Below are 17,290 nucleotides of genomic sequence, written 5' to 3' on the forward strand. Positions count from 1 at the left end.
AGAAAAAAATACACCTATTCCAAACGAACAAAAACAAACATAAAAACCAAAGAAAAAATCCCAAACAACAAAACAAACAAACCACTAACAAACAAAAAAACATACAGCATCTCTTTACTTAAATTTAACTCAAAGGGACATGACCTCATTTAATAGGGGGGGGGGGGGGCGAGATGTAGCCCAGTGATAAAGTGCTCGCTTGATGCGCGTTTGGGATCGATCCCCGTCGGTGGGCCCGTTGGACTATTTCTTGCTTCAGCCAGTGCACCACGACTGGTACATCAAATGCCGTGGTATGTGCAATCCTGTCTATGGGATGGTGCATATAAAAGATCCCTTGCTGCCAAGCTCATGAAGTGGCGACAGCGGGTTTCCTCCTTCAATATCTGTGTGGTCCTTAACCATATGTCTGATGCCATATAACCATAAATAAAATGTGTTGAGTGTGTCGTTAAATAAAACATTTCCTTCCTTCATTTAATAGGGGACACAACTGCTGTCAGATGTGATTATTTTCTAGTAATCTTCCACTTCTTAAAAGTGAGACATATTCATGTATAAATATGCAGGAGACTGGCTAGAAAACACTACATAGGTTTTTTTCTGATCATCTTGCAGTTTTTTTCTGATCACCTTGCAGTCGCAATTTAGTACAAATAATAAAGTAAATACCTGATAATAATAAAAATACTGTTACAGATTAATTTTGTAGGGTAACAGCTAGCTTTTTGCAACAGCAGGGGGGTGGGGTGTGTGTAGGGGACATAGTCCAGTTGTAAAGCGCTCACTTGACATCTAATAGCCGATGATTAGTAAATCAATGTGCCCTAGTGGTGTTAAACAAAATAAACTTTTTTGCAGCAGCACTGCCAATTTTCATCGCAAATCGTGAGGGGTGCCCTCCTGGAGCCCTAATAGGGAATTGTTGCTTGTTTATAAATATATAGCAGTGTTGGTAACGAAGAAAGAGGAAAACATAAATTTTATTTATATAATCAGAATAAAAAAAGAAAAGACCTAGAGGATGAATCAAGCCACCTGAGTCAGATAGGTTTGAAATTGTAATAAATCATTAACCAAATACAGTCAAGAATATGGATTTATTTCCTGATAAACACACTACATGTACTTTAACGTGTACAAAACGTGACTCTGGCCATGCATACATTCAGCAAAAGTAAGCAGTGCTTGGGGGCTGGACATAGCCCAGTAGTAAGACGCTCGCTCGATGTGCAGTCAGTGTGGAATCGATCCCCGTCGGTGGGTCCATTGGGCTATTTTTCATTCCAGCCAGTGCACAACGGCAAAGGTCGTGGTATGTACTACCCTGTCTGTGGGATTGTGCATATAAAAGATCCTTTGAGTGGCGACAGGAGATTTCCTCTCTCAATATCTGTGTGGTCCTTAACCATATGTTTGATGCCATATAACCGTAAATAAAATGTGTTGAGTGCGTCGTTAAATAAAACATTTCTTCCCTTGAGCAGTGCTAACATTTGCACACTACTTGAATTGGTTCCTGATGTACGTTGTCAATCGGTTTAACATGTTCATAAACCAGTCTAGTGAATGTTTTCAGGCTCTGTCTGGCTGAGTTTTTCTTGTTCCAACCAGTGCACCACAACTGGTCAAAGGTCGTTTTATATGTGCTTTCCTGGCTATGGAAAAGTGCATATAAAAGATAGATCCCTTGCTGCATTAAGAAAAATGTGGCAGGTTCTTTTGTTGATGACTGTATCAGAATTACCAAATGTTTGACATTCAGTAGCCAATGGTTAATTAGTCAATGTGATCTTGTGGAGTCGTAAAACAAAACAAACTTTTTTTTAACTGACTGGCTGAAGGCAGTCCAGGTTTTCTAAAGTAATTTCTAATTGGTAATGCCAGTAATAATAATAATTATTCTTTCCATGCTTTTATTCAATTAAGATTCAACCAAGCCAGTTTTAATCAGCGACTACGGTACTTTAGATTTGTAATCTTGCGAAATCACCTTCACCTGTGTTCCTGGGGGCAAATATATTAATTGTTTCTGCTAACGTTTCACTTAATTAATGTTTTTGTTCAGGAGTTCTGCCATTTGTTCAGGTTCTAAATAAATGAGATTTGTGCATGCACACATACATTAATGTGACACTAGCTTGTAAAATAATGCTGGGACCTAAAGCTTGTTTTGTTTAACGACACCACTGGAGCACATTGATTAATTAATCACCAGCTATTGATCATTAAGTTGTCAATTAATTAAGACTGGTTCACATGATTTTATAATTTTTATTTTATTATTATTATTGGGTTTAAAAAAAAAAAAAATTTTAACTGTTTTATTTGATATAACTGAACAAGCATGTTATAAAAAATGTCGAGAAATTTTTTTAAGCGCATCACAGCATGAAACAAGCTCAGGGGACCCATTGGGTAAATTTTTCATGACAAGTGTTGCACAGTTGATACATCAAAGGCTGTGGTATGTACCAGACCTCACTGTGTTAGGGGTGGGACATAGCCCAGCGGTAAAGCGTACGCTTGGTGTGCGGTTAGTTTCGGATCGATCCCCGTCAGTGGGCCCATTGGGCCATTTCTCGTTCCAGCCAGTGCACCACGATTGGTATATCACAGGCCGTGGTATGTGTTATCCTGTCTGTGGGATGGTGCATATAAAAGATCCCTTATTGCTAATGGAAAAGAGTAGCCCATGAAATGACGAGAGCGGGTTTCCTCTCTCAGTATCATATGACCGTCAATAAAAATGTGTTGAGTACGTCATTAAATAAAACATTTCTTTCCTTTCTTCGCTGTGTAAGGGGAGCAATCACTCTTGTTCCCCATCACTCTCCTGAGTTAAGTTCAAGAAGAGTAATTTTTAGCTTTCCTTAGAATGCGAATTTAAAAACAAAATATTGCAAAAGGATTAAATATCAATGCTTGGTATGGAAATATCTTAAATGGCTTCCTATAATCTATAGTAGGGGAGCCATTAATCAGTTCCTGGGGCAGGACGTGGCCCAGTGGTAAAGCTTCTGCTTGATACACGGTCAGTCTAGGATCGACCCCTGTCGGTGGGCCCATTAGGTTGTTTCTCATTCCAGCCAGTGCACCACAGCTGGTATATCAAAGGCTGTGGTATGTGCTATCCTGTTTGTGGGATGGTGCATATAAAAGATCCCTTGCTACTAATGAAAAAATGTAACGGGTTTCATCTCTAAGACTATATGTCAAAATTACCAAATGTTTGACATCCAATAGCCAGTGATTAATAAATCAATATGCTTTAGTGGTGTCGTTAAACAAAACAAACTTTTAATCACTCCCCACCATGTATTTGATGACGAGATCTGATTTACTGTCACAATGACAACACTGAGAACCAACTGAAATAGTTTGCAAACTTTAGCATTAAACATTAGCCTTGCTAGCTCACTGTAGTTGAATTAGAAATATTTAACGACGCACTCAACACATTTTGTTTACGGTTATATGTCATCAGGTAGCTGAATTAATGCAGAGCTGGGGCCTAATTCACTAAACTCTTGCAACTTTGTGATCTCATAGTGCAGGGCTGCCACCCCCCCCCCCCCCCCCCACACACACACACACTCCTTGGCAGTCCTCCAGCTGGTAACACCAAGGTTACCAATACCAGTGCTGCACCTCCTTCAACCCACTAAATAATTCCTGAGACAGGAGCCCAACCTTTCCTACCAACCTCCCCTTCCTCCTCCATTAGGGTTAATTCTAATAAATTATGGAATTTAAATTAGACCACCTGATCCAAAATGCGACCAAATTTTTAAATAAAGTATAGGTTTAAAATATATATTAGGATGGCACACAATAATTATTTAAAGTCCCATATATATTTTATTTTGGTTATAAAGTTCAAAATTATCCCTTATATTTCTGTCCCGGACCAGTTCACTGGCTATCCAGAGAACGGGCCCGGGACGGACATGCTTGAAACCCTAGTGGTATAGGAGCATGTAAATAAATATTGGAACTGGAACTCGCAGTGCAATGCTAAAAGACTTGCAAAGAGGATGCTTTGTTGTCTAGCAGAACCTAAGAGACCGTTGTGAATTAAGCCCCTGAGGCCCAAGTCACAAAGCTCTCTTAAGCTCGCTTAAGCAACATCATATCATCCTTGCATGTTTTTGGGTTTTTTTACATTGCACTGTGACATGACACAGTTGTGAGAGTCTAGTGAATTAGGACCCTAGTTTTGTACAGATATATATGTATGATAATCCGTTTATCATGAAATAAATCTATATTTAGTATTTTAAAAACAATTACCCGTAATCTATGACCTGGTAAACAAATACAATAGTTTAAAAAAGACCTCCCAGCAGTGCTTTTAAGAGGTGATTAAATCATGGCAATAACTCTTGTGTGTGTAACCTTGTCCTTTGTTTTGTAATTGCTTTCTAATAAATTAAATTTTACATAATTAATGTACTGGTAGTATATATATCGTCTTTGTAAAAAAGTGCTCCAGCTAGGCTACTCAATATTACATTATTCATTCTGTCATTCATATACCTTTGTTTGATGCACCATGATTAATGTTTTTTGTTTTGTGCTGGCTGGTTGTTAAATATTAATTCAATCCACTATAGCTTCACATAGTGGTGATTTCCCTGTTGGTTCAGTATTAGAGTATTGGATTCATATGAGGTGCCAGATACATTTTGCCACACTGGTTGTATGTGCTGGTGTGTTGTCAAATTTAAGATTCAACAGAATACAAATACATTGTACATTGACATCACCATATTATTGAATGAAAAATTAGTTTTAACTGACATTTTTGTGCTTGTCAACAGAACTAGGCAACTTTACATACATGTAGCATTAAATCATTTTATTCTTCAGACACACTTTATTATTATTACACGAGAATACATTTTAAAATTTGCTATTTATTTTGGCAGATAAAAAAGAATTTAAAAAAATGATTATTGATTCCCAACTGATGCATGTATAACAAACCTAATATTAAAACAGCGACAACACTGGATCAAAAGGATTTAAACATGAGAAATAAGCAATTAAAACTTAAGTGTGCTGATAAATAATTTGGGTAGGTAGGATATTTTTTGGTGGGTTTCTTTGTGTTCGTCTCAGTGGAATTTCCAGCTGCTATATATGCAGTATGAAATAAAAGTTTGGGTGTCAGAGCTTTATAGATTACAATTTTGTAATTAAGGTACATACAGTGGTAGACCCAGAAAGTTTTAATATTGGGTGTGTGTGTGTAAAATTGTTAAGGTCATTGATTAATGGAAAGCCAAGCATTCAAGGTACACATGTGCGGGGGTAAGAAGAAGGAAGGAAGGAAGGAAATGTTTTATTTAATGATGCACTCAACACATTTTATTTACGGTTATATGGCGTCAGACATATGGTTAAGGACCACACAGATATTGAGAGAGGAAACGCGATGTTGCCACTTCATGGTCTACTCTTTTCAATTAACAGCAAGGGATCTTTTATATGCACCATCCCACAGACAGGATAATACATACCACAGCCTTTGATGTACCAGTCGTGGTGTACTGGCTGGAACGAGAAATAGCTCAATGGGCCCACTGACGGTGGGGAGTAAGATGTCTGAAGACATGCAGTTCTGAGAAGAAGCTGTTCATAATGCAGTGATAGAAATAAGTAGAAATTAATGTTCACTAGACCACTGGACAAATATATCTAGAAATCTACATGTACTTGTTATTCAATATTTTCACTTACCGTAATTGTTCAAATATATGATTTATTTTATTCAAGTACAAGGACGATGTTTTTGATTGCTCAAAATTTAACATTTTTATTTGTCAATTGGACAACCACTGAGGTACTTTTTGCTTGTCCAAAGCAGATTTTCACTTGTCAGGGCAAATGGACAATTTATAAGTGCTTATTTCAAACACTGTAATGTAACATAACGACATTGGTTTTAACAGAAAAATCTGAAATTCTGGAAAACAACTGGTGATAACTTCTAGATCTGGATCCACACTCAATATAGATTGTGATCATTTTAGTGTGCCTCTGTATTAATTAACTTTTATTGTTTACTTTTATTCCATTAGACTTTGTGTTCTATCCTGCTGCTCATTATACTGCTTACTTCTGATCATTGTTTGTTAATTAGTTTTTCATTGGTTTAGATGGATGTTATCTATGATTGCTTTGTTAAGTTGTTTTTCATTGGATGCAGATTCTTGTGTTTTAATGATTGGTTTTTAATCTGTTTTTCACTGGTTACAGGTTTTTGTGTTTTAATGGTTGTGTGTAAACCTGTTGGAAAAAGAAAGAAATATTTTATTTAATGACGCACTCAACACATTTTATTTACGGTTATATGGTGTCAGACATATGGTAAAGGACCACACAGGTTTGGAGAGGAAACCCGCTGTCGCAACTACATGGGTTACTCTTTCCGATTAGCCGCAAGGGATCTTTTATTTGTGCTTCCCACAGGCAGGATAGCACAAACCATGGCCTTTGTTGAACCAGTTATGGTCAGTGCAAGTGGTTTACACCTACCCATTGAGCCTTGCGAAGCACTCACTCAGAGTTTGGAGTCGATATCTGGATTAAAAATCCCATGCCTCAACTGGGATCCGAACCCAGTACCTACCAGCCTGTAGACCGATGGCCTAACCACGATGCCACCGAGGCCGGTCAAACCTGTTGGATGCAATATTAATTGTTATGCCTTTGTGTTTGGATGATAAGTTTTTTTTATCTACTGTTTTAATGTAAACTTGTTGGCTGCAAATTGTTATACGTGAATGACTGGAGGTTAACTTATTTTTATTGGTTTAAAAACTTTGTGTAAAATGATTGCTTGTAAATGTGTTGGCTGTAAATTGTTATTCTTTAATGACTGGTTGTTAACTTTAAGTTTTTTTTATTGGTTTAAGACTTGTGTTTTAATAACTTCTTTTAAACTTGTTGGCTGCAAATTGTTATTTTAATAATTGGTTGTTAGCTTGTTTTTTATTGGTTTAAGATTTGTGTGTTTTAATGATTGCTTTGAAAGCTCGTTTCTCATTGGTTACAGATGATTGTGCTGCTGGACCCATCTGACGACCCTGATGACATCTTGCGAGCCAATCGGTCAAGAGAGAAACAATTTGTCTTTGATACAACCTTTGATGGGCCATGTTCTCAGGTAAAATATATGAGGGTTCATAAACAAACAATAGGGTTTATATACAAATTAATTTTAAATTTTCACAGTTTGGTGTGGCAGATATTTAACACTTAAAATATGTTATCATTGAAATTCTGTGATGTTCATAAGCATATGGGATAACACTGCTAGGGGAACAGAAGGAATTTGCTGTGTTATTTTTTAAAGGTAAAATTCTGCATTTTCCCTAAAAGATACCAAATTTCCTTAGTTATAAAGGAGACGGCAGCCCCCACCCCATCCTCCTACCCCCACTCCCAACCCCCATCTCATGTACACATTATGATGTTTGTAATGAACCATTGTGACATTTGAATTAAAGTTATCTGTGATGTATTATTTTCTGTTGTAACTTGTCTTTTTGTATTTAAACTGATGTGTGTTTTCAACATTTGTTGTTTGAAACTAATGTTTGTCTTGGAATTCCGAATCGATGTTTGTATTGAAACGGATATTTTTACCAAAATTGTATTGCAGTTCTGGGTCCTGTTTCACAAAGCAGTCTTAGTACCAAGATCACCTTAAGAGCATAACTACCGTATGCACTTACGGTGATCTTGGCCTTAAGATCGTTTCATAAAACGGGACCCTGATATGTTTGAATTCATATCCAATTTGTCATCTGCTAATCTGCTTTGTCATCTACATTTAAAAAAAACCGAAACTTCTGCACCCACAAGAATATATATATAAAACAGAATTAGTTTCCAATAAACAAGATAATTACTAGTAATTGAAGTCTAATTATGTCCTAAAAATAATTGATGTGTCCTGAAAATACACCTAATTTGCCCTTGAACTAAGCATTCTGACATCAGTAATCAGACCGAGCCATAGCTCAGCATCTTGTTTATAATGCTCCCTGTGCCCCACTGGTCATTTCTCTGCCTCTGAGGATGAATAAATTATGAGATTTACCAAAACAGACTTTGGTATGTGATAAATATTTGACAACTGATATGGTTACTGCTGATCCCGGCTTCAGGCAGAATCGGATAGGCTGATCAATAGTATGGTGATAAGTTATTGATTGCCACAGAAGAAAGGCAGCCGTTGCTTGTTTGACAGGTAGATTTAGCAGGTAATAAACGACCTTTTGAATGTCAAACTGGTTTTACAGGCCTGGCTTTATGATAGACACATTCGTGTGTAAATTGCCGTTGCTATAGGATTTTGGAGCGCAGAAAAGCAACAGATACAAACTATGTGACTAAACTGAGTACCGTGTGTGTGTGTGTATTCAACATGATATGGACATTAAATAATGCATTTCACAATAAATGCCTTTAGACCAGTGTATTTTACAGCAAAATAACTTGTATGTCTGTTTTTGCAATACGGGTGGGTGGTTCAAACGTAATATAAATATAACATGATAGGTGGTTTATAAATGTAATGCATTGTTTTTCAAAACACAAACACTAAATGAACACTGTGTTTGTTCAGCAAGATATTAGCATTATAAATAATACATTTATCAGAGGCAGATCTAGGGGGCCCTCCTAAATTTTGCAATGTCAGTTATAATTTCATTATACATGTATATTAATTTTCTTCTTCTTTTTTTTACATTGGAGAAATCCAAGTAACAAGTTGTTCCCTTGGCATTCTGCCTCATGTCAATGCGGTCCCCCTAAATGGATTTTCTGGATCCACCACTGTTCATGATATATTTATGTAGACCATGCGGTACATTTTAGAGCAAAACTAACTGTTATGCGTGGGTTATTTGTAATACGGGTGATGTAGCATAATATAAACATAATGGGATAGGTGGTTTATAAATGCTATGTTTTACAATACACAAATACTAAATGATAAATGTTTTGGGTAAAAAAATATTCATAGCTATAGGCATTAATTGGAAGATGTCAGCAAATAGGTGAAGGGATCAGTTACGTTAATTCATAAAATATATTTTGTTTATCCTTTTCTTTATAAATATTGTTATGGTGAGACCTACATTTATTCTCGAAGGTTAACTTTATAATAAAATTATGAACTATGACCTGTCTGGTTTAAATCTATTTTATTTGAAAACTAAGACGCCTTATATGTGATGTCATTTTAATGTTTTCAGTACGTGCCCTATAGAGTAGATGGGGGAAATTAAACAAATTATGTCATTATTCAAGAGAAAAATCATACACACTATGCCACGTTTCAAGAGAGTTAAGTCTTAATTATTTTTCATGTTAGCCCAAAAGCAATTTTAATGCAGGCTTTTCTCAAACATTATTATAAAATTAAAATAGCCTTTATTGGAAATGAAAACATACGTAATGTCATCTCCAGATTATTTCTACAAATTGGCTTAAATTTTTTTTGGTCTGGTTATAACTTTACTTTATTATAAAATTAACCTTTCAAATTAACTGTTCCTAAATCACTGCAGGAAAACACCACTAACAACATGACACTGACTGCATGGTGACGTCATTTTCTAATCAACGTCAAGTTTCTTCCCACCTCTTGTTATGGCCACACACAGTGTGTTTATATTGCCTGTAAAAACAACCATAGAAAATTAAACGCAGTGGGGGGTACATTATAAACGTCAAGAGAAAATGGTTTCTCTGATGTTGTATTATGTTGTTATGGTTTTTTAATTGGTTATGATTACCAGTGTCCGTCATGTTTAAATGTAGAAGATTTGTCAAAGTAGACGTGCATGTTTGATGGGTGGAACTCCATTTATAACCTTTTTGGCTTACAGTTCTGCAAATTTAAGGTATTGAATGGATCTTGTAACTTAGATTATTGGGAGCCATAATTGCCATACTGAGATTATTTTTTTTTAGTCCTTTAAAAGGGACATTAATTCCTGAGTTTGCTACATTGTAAGATGTTTCCGACTAATAAAATATTTCTACTACTAAACTTATATATTAAATATATTTTCTTGTTTAGAATATCAGTGTCTGTATATTTAATGTGTTTCTGGTCATCTTAATATTTGTAAGAAGCCCAAACTGGATTTTGTCTTCAAATAATTGCGTACGTATGAATTTTTTTTATTTTAGGAAATAAAATGAAATTTAACCTAGTACAAATATTAGAACAATCAGAAACATGTTTAATATACAGCCACTAATATATTATGCAGAAAAATATATTTGATATGTAATTACAATCGTTAAAAAGTCTGTTAGTCGATAACATCTTAAAAATTGCAGCAAGCTCAGGAATGTCCCTTTAAATTACTCTCATGCAGGGAAGTGTGGGGAGCAACAGTGATAGCTCTCCGTAAATGACAAAGTCTGCAAAACCATGAGCACAATTCTTTTTTGTTTTGGTATAGCTAGTACTAGGTATTTTGTTATTTGTGAGCAAATTTTAATAATGCAAATAAATGATATTTAGCAACCAGTCTACAGAATGCAATCATCAATCTGAAATCAAGGTACAAATGTTCATGTAATTGTTCCATTTGCATGCTGTTTGCACAACTTCCAAATTACATGTATTAGAAAGACAAATTAACAGTTAACATGGTTACGTAAATTTAAATTTTTCTTGCGTCATAAAATGCAATGGTTGTTGGCTTGTTTTGACAAGTTTAAATAATGAATTTTTCAAATGGTTAACATACAAGTAGATATATTAGTATTTATTAATGACGTTCCATGCAAGTGTCGATTATAATTGAAAATTGATAGTTTTGGCTTTAGCGATGTGATGATCGATTATAAAAGTCCATAATCGATTGTATGGGGAAAAGTTAACTGTAAATTTAATTTCCTTCAGTTTAGATGATGGAATGGTGTAAATATGTTGGGTTTGGTGTTTATTTTCATGTGTACATAAAGAAAAAAAGATATTAAATGGTTTGTAAAGTTAAAATTAGCTATTTATAGGATCTAGATCCCGGTGTACATGACAGTAGGTCCTTATAATCCAAACGATTGTTAAATTCATATAATTTGAACTGATTGTGTAATCGAAAGTGGACCGGTTGTTGCCAACTAATTATAACCTATGATCAATAATGAAATGACAATCAATTCCCAACACTAGTATTTATAGCCTATTAAAACTGATATTTGTACAAAGGTTAATGAGAGAGATTTGTTCTTGTGCACAAACAAAACTGTATCTTATTAATTACTTGTCCATTACAGGAAAGTGTCTACAAAGCGACTACAAAATTCCTCATCCCAAATGTCATCACAGGTTATAATGCCACTGTGTTTGCTTATGGGGCGACTGGTACGTATAACCCTGCACAGACAGTGAAAGCTGTTAGCTATTAATAAATCAGTATTACGGGTTAACTGAAGTTATGATAGTTTTACAGGAAATCTATTTCAGTTTTATGTGAATCAATAGCAACAAAACCGGCCTCGGTGTCGTCGTGGTTAGGCCATCGGTCTACAGGCTGATAGGTACTGGGTTCGGATCCTAGTCGAGGCATGGGATTTTTAATCCAGATACCGACTCCAAACCCTGAGTGAGTGCTCCACAAAGCTCAGTGGGTAGGTGTAAACCACTTGCCCCGACCAGCGATCCATAACTGGTTCAACAAAGGCCATGGTTTGTGCTATCCTGCCTGTGGGAAGAGCAAATAAAAGATCCCTTGCTGCCTGTCATAAAAGAGTAGCCTATGTGGTGACAGCGGGTTTCCTCTAAAAAAAACAGTGTCAGAATGACCATATGTTTGACGTCCAATAGATGATGATAAGATAAAAAAATCAATGTGCTCTAGTGGCGTCGTTAAATAAAACAAACTACTTTTTTTTTTACAATAGCAACAAAAGAACATATAGTTAACATGGGAAACAATACTTGCTTTTCTTAACTTGAAAAGCAGTAATCCCCAACCCCTCAACTGAATTTAACGGTCGTCGTCTTCTTCTTTTCGTTCCTTTAAAATTTAACAGTGAGATATATAGTTAAATACACATCTACCTGTCTGAATTATTTGATTTAGTTGCATGCAAGAGGGTAATCTTGTTTACATACAGCTGCTCTTTTTTTTTTAAAGTTTAAAAAAAGACTTTCTGCAAAACAATTCACACATCCAGGGTGTTTTTCTTTCAAAGCTGGTTGCTGTTAGAGAAAAGTAGGCAGCGATATCTACTAAGATATCTACTAATCACACAAACACACATGCACGCACACTTGCACACATGCATGCACACACACCCACACAAACACACATGCATGCACACATGCAGGCACATGCACACACACACACACACACAAATGGACATGCATACATATACATACAAACGTGTATATATATACACCTAAATAATAATTTGATTGAAGCGTAAACCAAATAACATTTAAATGAAATTGTTTGAACTGTGCCTTGTATTTTGAGAGTATAGGGACATTGCAATCTCACAAGATCTTAGTTACAGGAGAAATCATCTTTTATTTCTTATTCTGTTAGGTGCTGGGAAAACCTACACCATGTTGGGTACAGACTCACAACCAGGCATCATGGTTCGAACTCTTAATGACTTGTTTCTCGAGATGGACAAGACCAGTGGAGAGATGACTTACAAAGTTACCATGGCCTATCTTGAGGTAAGACAAACAGAATGTTTCACATAACCTTGAAGCTGTGGTCTGTAGTTTAGTTTTATTATTTAACAATTTAGGACATGTCATCAACATTTGGTTTTGCTTTTTTCTGTAATGTATCATTCTTTGAATCTTTTTTAGATCTTATTTACAATCCAGGTTACATTCAAATGCATTTTTAGTGAAATAAACAACATTTAGCAGTTTGCCTGGTGATTGGAATGCAGTGGACAAATTCCCATGTAAGAGACAAATGCATGAGTACCACACGAAGAAACTGTTTTAAACATGTAGTTCTGATGTTGCTTTTTGCATGTTGGTTTTGAACTGTTTGAAAAATACCTTTGTGCAGGGTCTACAGCAGTTACAAATAGTATAATTTGTATATGTTTTGTGTTAAAAATGCTGCCTTAATTGTGAGATATATATGTAAATGATGATATCTGTTGATGGCAAAGTAACTGTTTGTATTAGTTAAAAGTATTACAGGATTATATCTAATTAAATCTTTCTTACAGATATATAATGAGATGATCAGGGATTTGCTGAACCCTTCATCTGGTATCCTTGACCTTAGAGAGGATTCCCGTGGCAACGTGCAAGTTGCAGGGCTGTCTGAGGTCACAGCAGGGTCAACCGAAGAAGTAGGTCATTTGGTATTTTTTATAATTAATAAATATGATCTTGTAAACTGAGAATTAAAAATGAGTTCCTGTTGCAAGTTTTTAAAGGGACTCGCCCTAGTTATGGCTAGTTGTTAACCATTACGGCGTTGTTTTTCGCTATTAAACCCATTTTTTCACAAATAAAATTGCACTTTACTTACATTTTATTATTTAGAATACACATTTGCATTCACCTGAAGTGCTTTTTGGTAATCCTGGTAATCCTGATGTTTGTAAAACCACGAAATGCATTTTTTTTATTTCTTAAAATGCCGCGCGCACTCGAGAAAAAACCGTTAAGCAAGCGAGGTCCAATCTAGTTTTAGAGGGAATCTTCCTGTGTAAACGTCACAGACGTTGGTATACCACGTGACCGTTATCATTTTGGTTCGGTTTGTTTTCTCGTGCACGGTTCGCGCAATCAACATCCGATTTGTTGTCGTTTGCTTGTTGTTCATTTGTGAGATATTTCTTCACAGTTCGTGAAAATTTTTAGTAACAATAAAGTTCAGACAAGTGAGTGTCTCAATACAAAATGTTACAAACCCTTAAAACCAATAATTTTGCTAAGTCTTACGATATCTGGAGAGGGGATACAACCAGGACAGAACAGTTGGAACATGTCCAGGAGAGGTGAAAGGAACGCACCCCAAGTCTGTGAAATTTGTCGTGACGTAGGCATTGTTGTGCTTCGAGCGACAAAATTATTTCAAGCAATTGGGACATGGGGATTCCCATGGTATTTATCGATATAAAACCTGCTTTTTCACTCCATTTGATAAAAACGTGATCTAAGTGTGTTACAGGTTTGTAGATTAACCAAATTATAATTTATTTTCGCTGGATGGAACTAGGGTGTGCGGCTTTAATATCTTGTTTTTAACATGATTTAATGTTTTTAACTCTCATTAATAATTGTTGACTTGTGCTAGATATAAAATTTAATTTTAGTTTCACAATAGTATTAGCTTACAGTTTACACTTATTATGATACGAGCTAAAAATCTGCCTTAATTGGTGACTTAATTGTTAAAGGGACATACCCTAGTTTCAACCCGTGAAAATTAACACTGAGTTTAGTTAGTCTACAAACCTGTAACACATTTGGATAAATTTACAATTGAGTGAAACATTAGTCTGTGACTTTGAAATGGTGAAATACCCTCTAAAAATAGACCAAAACTCGACTCCATAACTGTTACTTCTCAGACGCATGTGCATTTTAAAAAATATGAGAAATGCATTTTATGATATTAAAAACACCAGGATGACCCAAAACACTTTGAATGTACGGAAATGGATAATCTAAACCATACAATCTAAGTAAAGTATGAATTCAGTTGTCAAAAACGGCTCTAATAGTAAAAAATATGCCTTAGTGTTTAAAAACTAGGGTATGTCCCTTTAAACAGGTTTTCGACTAACACTTATACTTATTGTAATTTATTTTATTATTTTTCAAATTGTTCTAAATATTTTTCTGTTTTTAAATTGCAGGTCATGAAGATGTTGACTAAAGGAAACCTGGAGAGAACTCAGGAACCGACGGCAGCTAACAAGACATCATCGCGGTCACACGCCATCCTGCAGGTGATCGTGAAGCAGAGGAACCGGGTGCGTAACACGATGCAGGAAGTGCGCACCGGGAAACTATACCTCATTGACCTGGCAGGCTCCGAGAGGGCAGCCAACACAATGAACAGAGGGAAGCGCATGGTGGAAGGGGCTCACATAAACCGATCTCTGCTAGCTCTGGGAAACTGCATCAATGCACTCAGTGAGTTCTTGAGGGGTGTATATCTAGCAGTTGATCTAATGAATTGCCCAACAGAATATGGTTCAAATGTATACATTTAATGTGTGTTCCATAAAGTACTTAATCAACAATCTACATAACCAGTTGATCTAATAAATTGCCCAACATAATGTTTCAAATGTATACATTTAATGTGTGTTCCATAAAGTACTTAATCAACAATCTACATAACCAGTTGATCTAATAAATTGCCCAACATAATATGTTTCAAATGTATACATTCAGACCTGTCAACCCTCCCGGATTCCGCGGGAGTCTCCCGGTATTTGATCAAATCTCCTTCCCCTGTGCAGGAGACAGTTTCTCCTGTTAAATGACATTTTTGTAAGCATAAAAAAAAATCGATCCTCTTTTGTCAAAATAACTGAAGGGAAGTAACTCTGCCTTTTTTTCTCATTCGGAAAATGTCGACTACTTTCGGTTTCCGAGAATGTAACAGGCCGAATTGTCCCGACTGTTTAACCTTTGCCGAAGTGAGAATTGTGGGATAGCCTATTTATATTGTTAAAAAAGCACATGGAGTTTATAAAATGATGTGTTATTATAATGTTTGTTGTCATCGTAATGGCTACGAAGCGTGTTGCCGCTAATTAAACAGGCTGTGTATTGACATTCAGTGTTGCCATATAAAAAAAAAACACTATCCAATTTAGTTCTAATAACACCTCTGAATTGTAAAATGTCTTCCCACTGGATTACATAATGCAACTATGACAAATCTGAACTGCCAAACTCCGAGTTGACAGCGATACACACGATGCATGTTAAAATCACATGTCACAGCAAGACAATGAAAAGACCAATTAGCTGTATAAACATACTTGTGTCAGTTAATTTTGTATGTTTGTGCGGTAAAATGTTGGTTATAAGGGTACACTTCAAGAAATTATTTTTGTACAATTAAAAAATGTCGTGTTTGACATTGACATAAAGTTACTCACGGAAATGGGTATAATTCCGGTATATTTCACACGATGTCCGTAATGAGGTTTTACTTATGATTAATGAAAATACAATGTTTATTGCATCATTATAATGATTTTAAATCAGTACCACGCCACCGTTCCTCATTATAGTAAAAACTGAATATTAATTTATAAGATTTATATAAATTTGTCTTTGGTACTTAGGTACACTAACCACAAATGATAATGTAACGCAACCTGTAAGGCTGTAAGTGTAATACCGTAAATGTACTAATTAATTTTTTTTTTTTTTTAAATATGTATTAAATCATAATAATATTTAAAAAAAAATTTTTAATGCCAAGATCTAAAGTTAAGAAGTATATATGACATTATAAAGTATTCATATAACTTATTGTAATAATTTTTTTTTTAAATCTTGCGATTTTGGGTTAAATTGTGTGAATTTAAAAAATCTCCTGCTTTTTCAACACACACCTCCTGCTTTCTCTTGACTAAAGGTTGACAGGTCTGTATACATTTAATGTGTGTTCCTTAAAGTACTCAATCAACAATCTACATAACCTTCGTATCCCACTTGTTACTGATATTTTGGTATATAATTGAATTATTGCTATGTAGCCATTAAACACAGCGAAACCCCTCTAAACCAGACATTCATGGGACTAAGTAAAAATTCCAATTTTTGGTGATATCTGGTTTGCAGGGATGTGCACTGAGCAAAAGCCTTTGTTATTATGTTTAATTAAAGTACCGTATATCAAAAAACAAGTGATAGTTAAATGTTCATTACGTTATTACTGAAATAATTCCAATTTTTGGTGATATCAGGTTTGCAGGGATGTGCACTGAGCAAAAGCCTTTGTTATTATGTTTAATTAAAGTACCGTATATCAAAAAACAAGTGATAGTTAAATGTTCATTACGTTATTACTGAAATAATTCCAATTTTTGGTGATATCAGGTTTGCAGGGATGTGCACTGAGCAAAAGCCTTTGTTATTATGTTTAATTAAAGTACCGTATATCAAAAAACAAGTGATAGTTAAATGTTCATTACGTTATTACTGAAATAATTCCAATTTTTGGTGATATCAGGTTTGCAGGGATGTGCACTGAGCAAAAGCCTTTGTTATTATGTTTAATTAAAGTACCGT

At 35.3% G+C, this 17,290-nt stretch overlaps 1 protein-coding gene across 1 annotated transcript in view; it reads left to right on the forward strand.

The window, feature by feature from the left end:
- The window catches only part of LOC121379246 (kinesin-like protein KIF19), a 66,098-nt gene that overhangs the window by 33,936 nt on the left and 14,872 nt on the right, over positions 1-17,290 (forward strand). The window contains exons 3-7 of the mRNA XM_041507769.1: positions 7,064-7,174; positions 11,317-11,404; positions 12,594-12,730; positions 13,246-13,371; positions 14,890-15,169. Coding sequence (XP_041363703.1) covers positions 7,064-7,174; positions 11,317-11,404; positions 12,594-12,730; positions 13,246-13,371; positions 14,890-15,169 — 742 coding nt within the window. The remainder of the gene's footprint in view (positions 1-7,063; positions 7,175-11,316; positions 11,405-12,593; positions 12,731-13,245; positions 13,372-14,889; positions 15,170-17,290) is intronic.

This window comes from Gigantopelta aegis, chromosome 8, assembly GCF_016097555.1.
Source record: "Gigantopelta aegis isolate Gae_Host chromosome 8, Gae_host_genome, whole genome shotgun sequence".
Lineage (NCBI taxonomy): Eukaryota > Metazoa > Mollusca > Gastropoda > Neomphalida > Peltospiridae > Gigantopelta > Gigantopelta aegis.